This window comes from Drosophila albomicans, chromosome X (assembly GCF_009650485.2).
Source record: "Drosophila albomicans strain 15112-1751.03 chromosome X, ASM965048v2, whole genome shotgun sequence".
Lineage (NCBI taxonomy): Eukaryota > Metazoa > Arthropoda > Insecta > Diptera > Drosophilidae > Drosophila > Drosophila albomicans.
In genome coordinates this window covers 20,591,292-20,600,794 of record NC_047627.2, presented here as the reverse complement: position 1 = coordinate 20,600,794, position 9,503 = coordinate 20,591,292, and the positions used below count along the sequence as shown (strand labels likewise).

The window sequence follows — 9,503 nt, the reverse complement described above, 5'->3', positions numbered from 1 at the left end:
TTATCTTTATGTGAAATATGTAAAAACATATAGTAATATTTATTACATTAGCAAGATATCAACTTATATTCATTAAAGTTAACAGTATAAATTGAGATCAACTGAATTTGGAAATTTTGTAACACATCGAGAATAAAGTAGAATAAAAAACAGTCAATTACTGAAAACGTTTTAAAACATTTAAAACCGAAATCAAGCTGAAATATTTATGTAACTGTATTCGAAATATGATAGCTTATTGCAAATATAGTTATTTCTGAATAATTTGCATGCGCAACATGATGCCAGCAATGTATAATTAATAAGTAGCGTGCTGTGTCTAACAATTATGAGGCTCTTAGATAATTATTTGTTGCACATTGTGGTTAAATATTTGTATGGTATAATAATTAATTTCTAATTAAATTTGAAATTCGATTGCTAAGTATTGAATGAGTATTTTAAATAAAAAAAGAAATTAATTCTATCTATCTATTTAAGTTTAAAATTAAATTTTTGAATAGTGATATAGTATTTTAAACATCAAATCAAATAAAATCATTTTTATTTTTATTTGTATGCTACCACTGAAAGTAATGCTAAAATGCAAGTTGCATAAATTACAATATTTAGTGTGCAAACTAAATGTAATAAAGCTAGTTTATCGATGTTCTTGTGTGTCGTCGTCGCTTCTTTTTGTTGTTTGCCTTTGGCAAACTTAGTAACAAGTTTACATGTATTTCTCTTGTTTGTGTTGTTGTTTGTTTATTTTTTAAGCAATCTAATGCCAAGTTAATTTTTCAATTTACACGCAAAGTGCCAACCAAAGGGGGGAACACAGAGGCGGGGCGGTGGGATAGGGGCGCTGTGGGACCAAGGGGCATCTGTGTGTGAGTGTGTGTGTGTGTGTGGCAATGGCTTTGGGGTCACGTGGGGCAACAAACAACATACGCTTGCAAGTTAAATGGAAATGGGGCAAAAAGAGGAAGCTGCAAGGAAAAACTTTACCAGATTGTGGCAAGACCTGAAAAAGAACCCAAAAAATAACGAAACACTGAGAGTCTGCTGAACTACTGGATACCCTACAATAAAATGTGTTGTATATATTTTCCTTGTCAGCAAACGTTTGAAAATCTCTGCATAATTCAGCCTTTTTATAGAGAATATAGGGTATTTAAGTATATAAAAACAATGCGAAACTGAATCATGTTAACAGCAACAAACAACAACAACAATGGGCAGCCAATTAAGCGAGCTTTTGCATAATTTGTTAACCAAAAGCCACAGTCACAGCGGAAGCAGCAACGTTGCCACCGTGGCAGCCACAGCAAGTTGAAGATTTTGTGGCAATTGGTAGCAACTCAAAACAAAAAAAAAAAACAAGTTAGAAAGGTCGACTGTGAACCGAGAGTGCTCGACTATGAGATACCCGCTATCCATTATAAATAAGATGGAAAAAGTGCGGTATTAATTTTTAATATACTAAATTCATATACCAAAAAAATACTAAAATATACCAAAGTCCATATTGGTTATATTGATTTAATACAACATTCAAGATATCAAGAGTAGTAGTATTCATATACCAAAAAATACTAAAATATACTGAAAGTTGTTTTTAGTATTTCGGTGTAGTATTAGTTTTAATGAAACTACTTACTGAAAATATACAAAATTAATATACCACAAAAATACTAAAATATAGCAAAGACTGTTTTTAGTATATTTTTATTCCAATAGTTTTAATGAAACAGCATTCTGAAAAATATACCAAATGAATATACAAAAATACTAAGAGATTCCTCCTGCAGGCATAAAGCTATAATACCCTTCTACCCTATGGGTAGCGGGTATACAAATAGAGAGAAAATATAAAATAAAACGTACGAAATAAAAATGCAAATTTATTTTAATTTGTCTGCAGCAGGCAAATGGAAGGTGCAGGAATCGTTGTCGTTGGCGTCGTCGTCATTTGCATTTATTTGATATGCATTTTGTGGTGCGCCAACAAGTCGACTACACAACTTTCCGTTGCTTCCTTGCCGCGTGCCACATGCCACAGTCGAGTCGCTGACCAAAGCGCACGCAACTCGCTTCCAACAGCAGCGAGTGGTCCACAAAATTTATGATTGTATTTCGCGAGACTCCTCGAGAGTCATTTGAGCATTTGGGCATAGAGTTGACCCAAAGCTACTTTCTCCTCTCCTCTTCTCTTTCCGCTTTCTCTTGCCAGCTACTTATGCGCTTCAAGACGCAATCGCGAGCGCACTTAACACAAATTTATGAAAATATGCAAACACCCGTCCCGTTCACAGCCAAGTGCAGCCAATTGTCGGCCGAACAAAAAAAACAAAACAAGCGGCGCTCGGAGTTGGCGTTGTGCTTGGCTTCAATCCACAGTGGGCATAACTGAAGTCTTTAAAAATAAGTGTCATTAAATGTTGTTTAACTCAAATGCTGCCAATGTTGTGAAAAAAATACTTATTCGATTATATTTGAATAAAAGAAAACAGAATAATAATAATAAAGAATATTAATTCTTAAAATATGCCAAAATAATAACAATTTACTAATATATTATATACCAACGGCTTTATTCAGTATATTCATATAGTCTACCTATATACTAAATACCATACCATACTATACCATACCATAGAACACAAAATATACCAGATTGACAGCCAAAGCAAGTAATAATAATGACTTTTAAAGTGGAACCGCAAAAACCTAAAAGAAACTTAATAATACTTTCATAATCCTTTTCAATTTAGTTTAATTGCTGTAACTGCGAATAAATCTGATAGTATTATCGACATACATATATCTAATACCCAAGAGTGCCTTGAGGTACTCATAATATAATTTGTATTATCTGAAACGAAATCATTTGAATTAGAGTTGTGAGTTGGTAATAATTAAATATGAAATATCATATGTTCATGGCCAACTATCAAATATAATTGAATTAAAAAGCCTTTCGTATAATGAGAGTCTCACGAAATCTTTGAAGAGTCTGTAGTCTGATTATGTTATATGGTTATTATATAATTACTTTATTATACTTTTTAAGAGGTACTTAAAATTTAAGCTGCAACCAAGAGCTGCAAAAATTATTCTCACTCGTTTGCTGAACTTTCCAATTTTTCCAATTTAGTATTACTGAAATATGCTTTTCTGTTGCTTAATGTCGATGTGAGCAAACACTTTTATATAATATTTTATTGTTTCGATTAGTGTCAACAATTTTAGTCTGACAATCTTTAGTTTGTGGTTTGATGCACTTATAAATCTGCGATGTAGTTGATGTTGCTTGCATATTATTTTAATTAGTTGCTGTCGCGTAAAAGAAAATGCTAAAAACAACAACAAAAGCAATAACAACAGGTGCAGTTACTTTACTTTACAACAACAATGAAAGCGATGGCGACAGACGACAAAAGTGTCGTCGTCTGCTGTCTGGCAGCCTGTGAGGTTGCCCTCTTGCCGCTGCTGCTGCTTCTGCTGCTGCAACAGCTGCTGTTGCATTGCATTAAAAGTTCTGTTGCACAAGTTTACCACAGTAGCCTAACACACAAACACATGCACAGGGTACACACACACACACACACACACACACACACACACACACACACACACTTTGGCCAAAGCACTCAGCGCGTGACTCGCAAAATGAGCGCTTAACATCAGGCAACAATTTTTTTTCTCTTCCCCTCCTACATTTACCCTGTGATTGTGAAGTGCGTCTAAGGGGGAGTATCGGGAATGAGAAAACTATTTATCTTAGATGTATAAAATTAGGCAAACATAGCTACAAACATTCAATATGATTACAAAAGAAAATAAATGAAGTAAAATTAAAGAAAATAAAAAAGAAATGAAATTAATAAATATTAAATAGCAATTGAATGCTTAACTAAATTTATGTATAATGGGTATAATATTATACATTTTTTTTTTAAATTTATTAACTAAAGGAATTATGTTGTGAAGAAATAAGACTTAAACATAAATTCGTAATAACTTTATATCAAGTATCGGATTATTGTACCATTTTATTAATGTATTTCGGTGACTATAAACGACTTAAGTGAAAATACACATATGATGAAATATGAATCGAAAAATTAGGATATATATATATATTATATGTTATATTTTACTTTGTTGATTGAAGAAATTATTTTTAAACATTATTTTTCTGAAATATTTCAAAGTCGCATTTTTAGGTCTGTTTTAATTTACATGACTGAATTGCTTCCTCAATATTAAATGTTCTTTTTACATCGTTCGACTTCAGCCAGGATAACTTCTAGTCCAGCACACTCGACTCGCGACTTTAGTACGTCGTTTACATTTTTTGTTTTGTCGCTTTCGTAAGCGACTCATTTGGCTTGGCATTTTGCATGTCTGTTAAGCAGCAGCAGCAGCACTACGCATTTACTTGGCTCTCCTCTGCTCTTCGCTTACTCATTCGCTTGCTGTTGCACGCTTTCCACCTTCACAACGAATCCTGCCCTCCCCCACTTTCCACTTTTCACTCTTCACTTTCCACACAGTTAATGCAGCTAGGCAGCAGGAAAAGCGTGTCGATGTTTGCGTGTGTTGTGTGTGTGAGAACTGTTTGGAATTGGTCGTTAATTCAATTTATGGCCGAAAGAAACATTTGCAATGCTAAAACGCTACATCAATTTTCGGGGCAATAAATTAATAAATTGAAACGCTTTTGATTTGCAAATAGTAGAGTAGAGTTGTTGCAACTAAAACTACAAACAGAGTAATTAACAGAGGTCAAAACATGATATGTTTTATTGCTTGCTAATATGTTTTTATTGACGTTGCAGAGGGGGATAAAAACTAGTCGAGGGAGGGGGCGGAGGGGACAGGAAATAAAACACGTGAGTTTTACGATCGATGTGAGTGTGTTTAGCTTTTTGTTGTGTTCACTCAAAGTACTTCCGTGCTCGGTGGCGTATGCGTAATGTGTTTAGAGGTAATTAATTTTTGCCGTGTTTTTTGCGGTCGAATAAGTTTAGTGGACAGGGGAATGGGAAGGGGAAGAGGAAAACATCCAAGTGTTGTCCAGTGTGTTGGCAGGCAATTCATCATGGCAGCATTGCTGAAGTTGTAATTAACTTTTGCACACAGAGCTCTCTGCCGCCTGCTTGATTGTCATTATGAAGTGTCATTATGATGCTCCATCATTATTACAAAGATGAGAAGAGTCGAGAGGGAGAGGGGTGCGAATGATGGGCATCATTTTCGGGTGCCACAAAAACTTTTGGCTAATGGCCTCAGTGTAAACTTATTCTTGTTGCCATTTGGCTTCGACATTGACTTAAGTCGAGCGCCAAAACCAAAGCACTTTCACTTCAATATTTTACAACTAATTAGGGATAATTACCAGCCATTACACAAAAGGCATCCCACAACGGCAACGGCAACGGCGACAAGTTGAAAGTTGTGAAGACAACAACAACAACAACAACAACAACAAGAGACAGGATAGAAGAGGCCTCTTCACTGAGGTTTTTCTTGGGCGTGGTTCCTTCAATTTTCTAGCCACCTTAGTTTGTTAGTGGTGTTGTTTTTTTTTTTTTTTTGTTGTTGCCGGATTTTATGCGTGACTCTTTCGGATAAGCCACAGAACACGCAGCGTGAACATTCCTGGAAATCCTTTTGACTAGTTACTTAATGCTGCTTGTTTGGGGCCATTGACTACAAAATTCTAGACTATTTGTCACTTGATGCGTTGAGCGCAAGTGTTGAAAGTGTTGCTGACATTTACAAGGTGCCTTCGAGGCGCAAAATTACCAACTACTTGCTTGAATTAAATTTCGTGGAGAGTAAAAGTCCGCTTAAAAATTAAGTAGTTAACTGAAGACTCTCAAAGTTGAAAGTTTTTCTGGTATATTTTGTACTTTATGGTATATTTTGAATGTAGTTCTATGTCGATGTACCAAATATAGCCTTTCTGTATTTTTTTCGGTATATTATTTCGGCACATTTTTGGATTTTGATTTCATTGAAACTAATTATATATTGATATACCAAATATAGCCTTCGGTATAATAATTTGGTATATTTTTCGAATACGATTTCATTGAAACTGTTACTTTATCGATATATCAAACATAACCTTTGGTATATCTTAGTATTTTTATGGTATTTTTTATAAAATATGGCCTTCGGTATTTTTCCACTGTATTAATTTGATATTTTTACAACACGATTTCATTGAAACTGTTACTTTATCGATATATCAAACATAACCTTTGGTATATCTTAGTATTTTTATGGTATTTTTTATAAAACATGGCCTTCGGTATTTTTCCACTGTATTAATTTGATATTTTTTAGAACACGATTTCATTGAAACTGTTACTTTATCGATATATTAAACATAACCTTTGGTATATCTTAGTATTTTTATGGTATTTTTTATAAAATATGGCCTTCGGTATTTTTCCAATGTATTAATTTGATTTTTTTTAGAACACGATTTCATTGAAACTGTTACTTTATCGATATATCAAACATAACCTTTGGTATATCTTAGTATTTTTATGGTATTTTTTATAAAACATGGCCTTCGGTATTTTTCCACTGTATTAATTTGATATTTTTTAGAACACGATTTCATTGAAACTGTTATTTTATCTATATATCAAACATAACCTTTGGTATATCTTAGTATTTTTATGGTATTTTTTATAAAACATGGCCTTCGGTATTTTTCCACTGTATTAATTTGATATTTTTTAGAACACGATTTCATTGAAACTGTTACTTTATCGATATATCAAACATAACCTTTGGTATATCTTAGTATTTTTATGGTATTTTTGTAAAACATGGCCTTCGGCATTTTTCCGGTTTATTAATTTGATATTTTTTAGAACACGGTTTCATTAAAACTAGTACAATATCAATATTCCAAATATTGCCTTCGGTATATTTTAGTATTTTTCGATATATTAATATTGTATATTTTTAGAATACGGTTTTATTGAAAATGGTGTGTGATGTATTACAAAAAAACAAATGTTAACAGGCATTGTGACAAGAAATAAATATAAATCGAAATTAAAATGATTTCTGAACTTGACTAGAATGAATCACTTTTTCCTAGAACGATTCCCTAAAAGTTGCTTCGAGCTTAGAGCATTTGTCCCACTGGTTGGATCATGAGCTCATGAATTTGCACATTTGGCGGTGTGGAAATGCAATAACTGACTGCATCGGCCACATCCTCGGCGCGCAGCATAGGAAACTCAGTTTTCAAGGCGGCCACAATTTTGGGGTCAATCATTTCGGTGTTTGTGGCGCCAGGACTAATGCTCTGCAAGGCAAAGAAGAAATTACATTTTCAATTTCAATTTCAATTGTGTTGCTTTTATCAACTCACTGTAATCTTTGTCTTGGTGCCCTTCAGGTGAAACTCTTGACGCAGCACCTCGGTCAGAGCTGTTAAACCATATTTACTAGACGCATACATGTTGATATTATAGCCACGCATAATGGGTATACGATGTCCGGCAATGCTGTTGATGATGAGCACATGTCCGTCATCAATATGTCGGCGCTGCAGCGAGAGGAATACTTCGCGTATGCACCAAACGGTGCCGAACAAATTCGTATCGATCACGGCACGAAGATCGGCGCTGTTGCCCTCCTGGGTGATCGATGTGTGTCGCCCAATGCCCGCATTGTTGACCAACACATCGACACCGCCGAGCTCTTTCTCAATGGTGACAAATGTCGCCTTCACTTGCTTCTCATCGCTCACATCGCATTTGTAGTAATGAAAGCGAGAGGCCTGCTCAGCTGGCAGCTCATCCTTGAACTCCTTTAAACGATCCTCGCGTCGGGCCAAGCCCACAACGATCATGCCCTTGGACACTAGGTCCTTGCAACATGCGGCACCAATGCCAGAACTTGCGCCCGTTACCACAGCAATGCGATTCAACCAACGTTCCATTATTGACAAATCAGTAAATATTTGGTAGCTAGAATTCAGTTATTGAAAGCACAAATGAATGCTCAAGCACAAATGAATACTTTACTCCAATGTTGCGCTGCTTTTATACTGTCGAGTCGAGTCGAGAATTGCTTGTTCATCAAAACACAACTTATCGCTGTCGCTGATAAAACCGTAAACACTTTCTGATTTTCTAATTCTTTGTATCTCTATTTTTTCTTTTAGGCTGCCATACACGACTTTTACGCTGCGTTCTCGCGTTCAGTGTTTGAAGTGTTGAAATTAATCTATCGGTTAAAAGTGCTACCAAAAAAAGTTTCAGCCTAAATTTAACTACAAATATATCTGTCATACAAGTAAGTAAATAAATTTTTTTTCTAAATTCAGCAAATTTAAAAAGAAAACAATTAAAACAGAAACTTTTAAAGGGTTCAAAGAAAAAAGATTCTATAGGCTTCTGTTGAAAACTAAATTTAAACAAAATTTAATTAATTCGCGTAAATTCATTAAAACTATAAAACTTTTATTCGTGTTATTGTGTTATTTCTGCTGTCTTTTCATAGTGGTATAATTCCAGCCCCAATTTTCACAAGGTTCATTAATTGAAAAATTTTTGATGATTTAAATGCAAAAATAGTTTTCAACTTTTTTTGTTTTTTGATATCTGAAGTGATATTAACAAGGTTTAATTTTAAAAGAAGTTAAATATAGAAGATTGCAATTCAATTTGGTCTTTTCTACTTTAGATTAGTTCAGCGATAAAAAAAACAATGTAAGAAAAATAATATAAAATTTGTAGTGCAAACTTTAATTGTTATCAAATTGCACGTAAATTATTTGACTGATAAATTTCGCTGTCGTATCAAGCACACGAATTCTCGTGTGTGAGCCCTTATTCTAGTTGTAGATAAATAAGAGAATTTCACAATTTGAATGGAAATAACCATGACTTCTGGAAAAATTGGTTTGTGGAACACCATAGAATTTTCATTTGGCTATGACAAAGTTTGGTGAAATTTTGAAATTCGTTGGGAACGCGTTGCTTATCAATTAATGTAAGGTAGGCATAGAAAACAGCGATAATGAAGGTCGAAAGTAATGCTTTTTAGATTGATAATTGATAAGGTTATCGCCCTTGCTTTTCACGTATTTAAATCTATGTCAATGTTTACTTCATTACATGTAATGATTAATTAAAAGTTAATTTCTTATCGATAACTTGATTTAAAGTGCTATTTGAGCTGTATCGTTTGCTAGAGAGATTACACAGATTTTGTCTGCCTGTCCGTCCGTCCGTCCGTCCATATGAACACTTAGATGTCAGAGACTTTAAGAAATAGATATATAGTTTTTTTCGATAGTTTTTATGATTTTTGACAATTTGATTGCAATCAGATAAAATTTGAAGAAGTTAACATAGATAAGAAATACTTTTGTATGGGAAAAACGCCCACTTACTACGGGTCTTAGTTGCGAAGGCTGGCAATCTGGTATATTTTACACTATAGTATATATATATTAATGTAATTTATATATTTGGTAT

At 34.0% G+C, this 9,503-nt stretch overlaps 1 protein-coding gene across 1 annotated transcript; it reads right to left on the bottom strand.

The window, feature by feature from the left end:
* Positions 1–7,078: 7,078 nt before the first annotated feature.
* On the bottom strand, positions 7,079–7,978 carry LOC117577677 (farnesol dehydrogenase-like). Its single transcript, XM_034262571.2, has 2 exons — positions 7,388–7,978; positions 7,079–7,321 (listed from the first exon to the last, which is right to left on the bottom strand). Exons 1-2 carry the CDS (start codon positions 7,958–7,960, stop codon positions 7,139–7,141), a joined length of 756 nt encoding a protein of 251 aa, XP_034118462.1. The 5' UTR covers positions 7,961–7,978; the 3' UTR covers positions 7,079–7,138.
* Between the last annotated feature and the right edge of the window lie 1,525 nt (positions 7,979–9,503).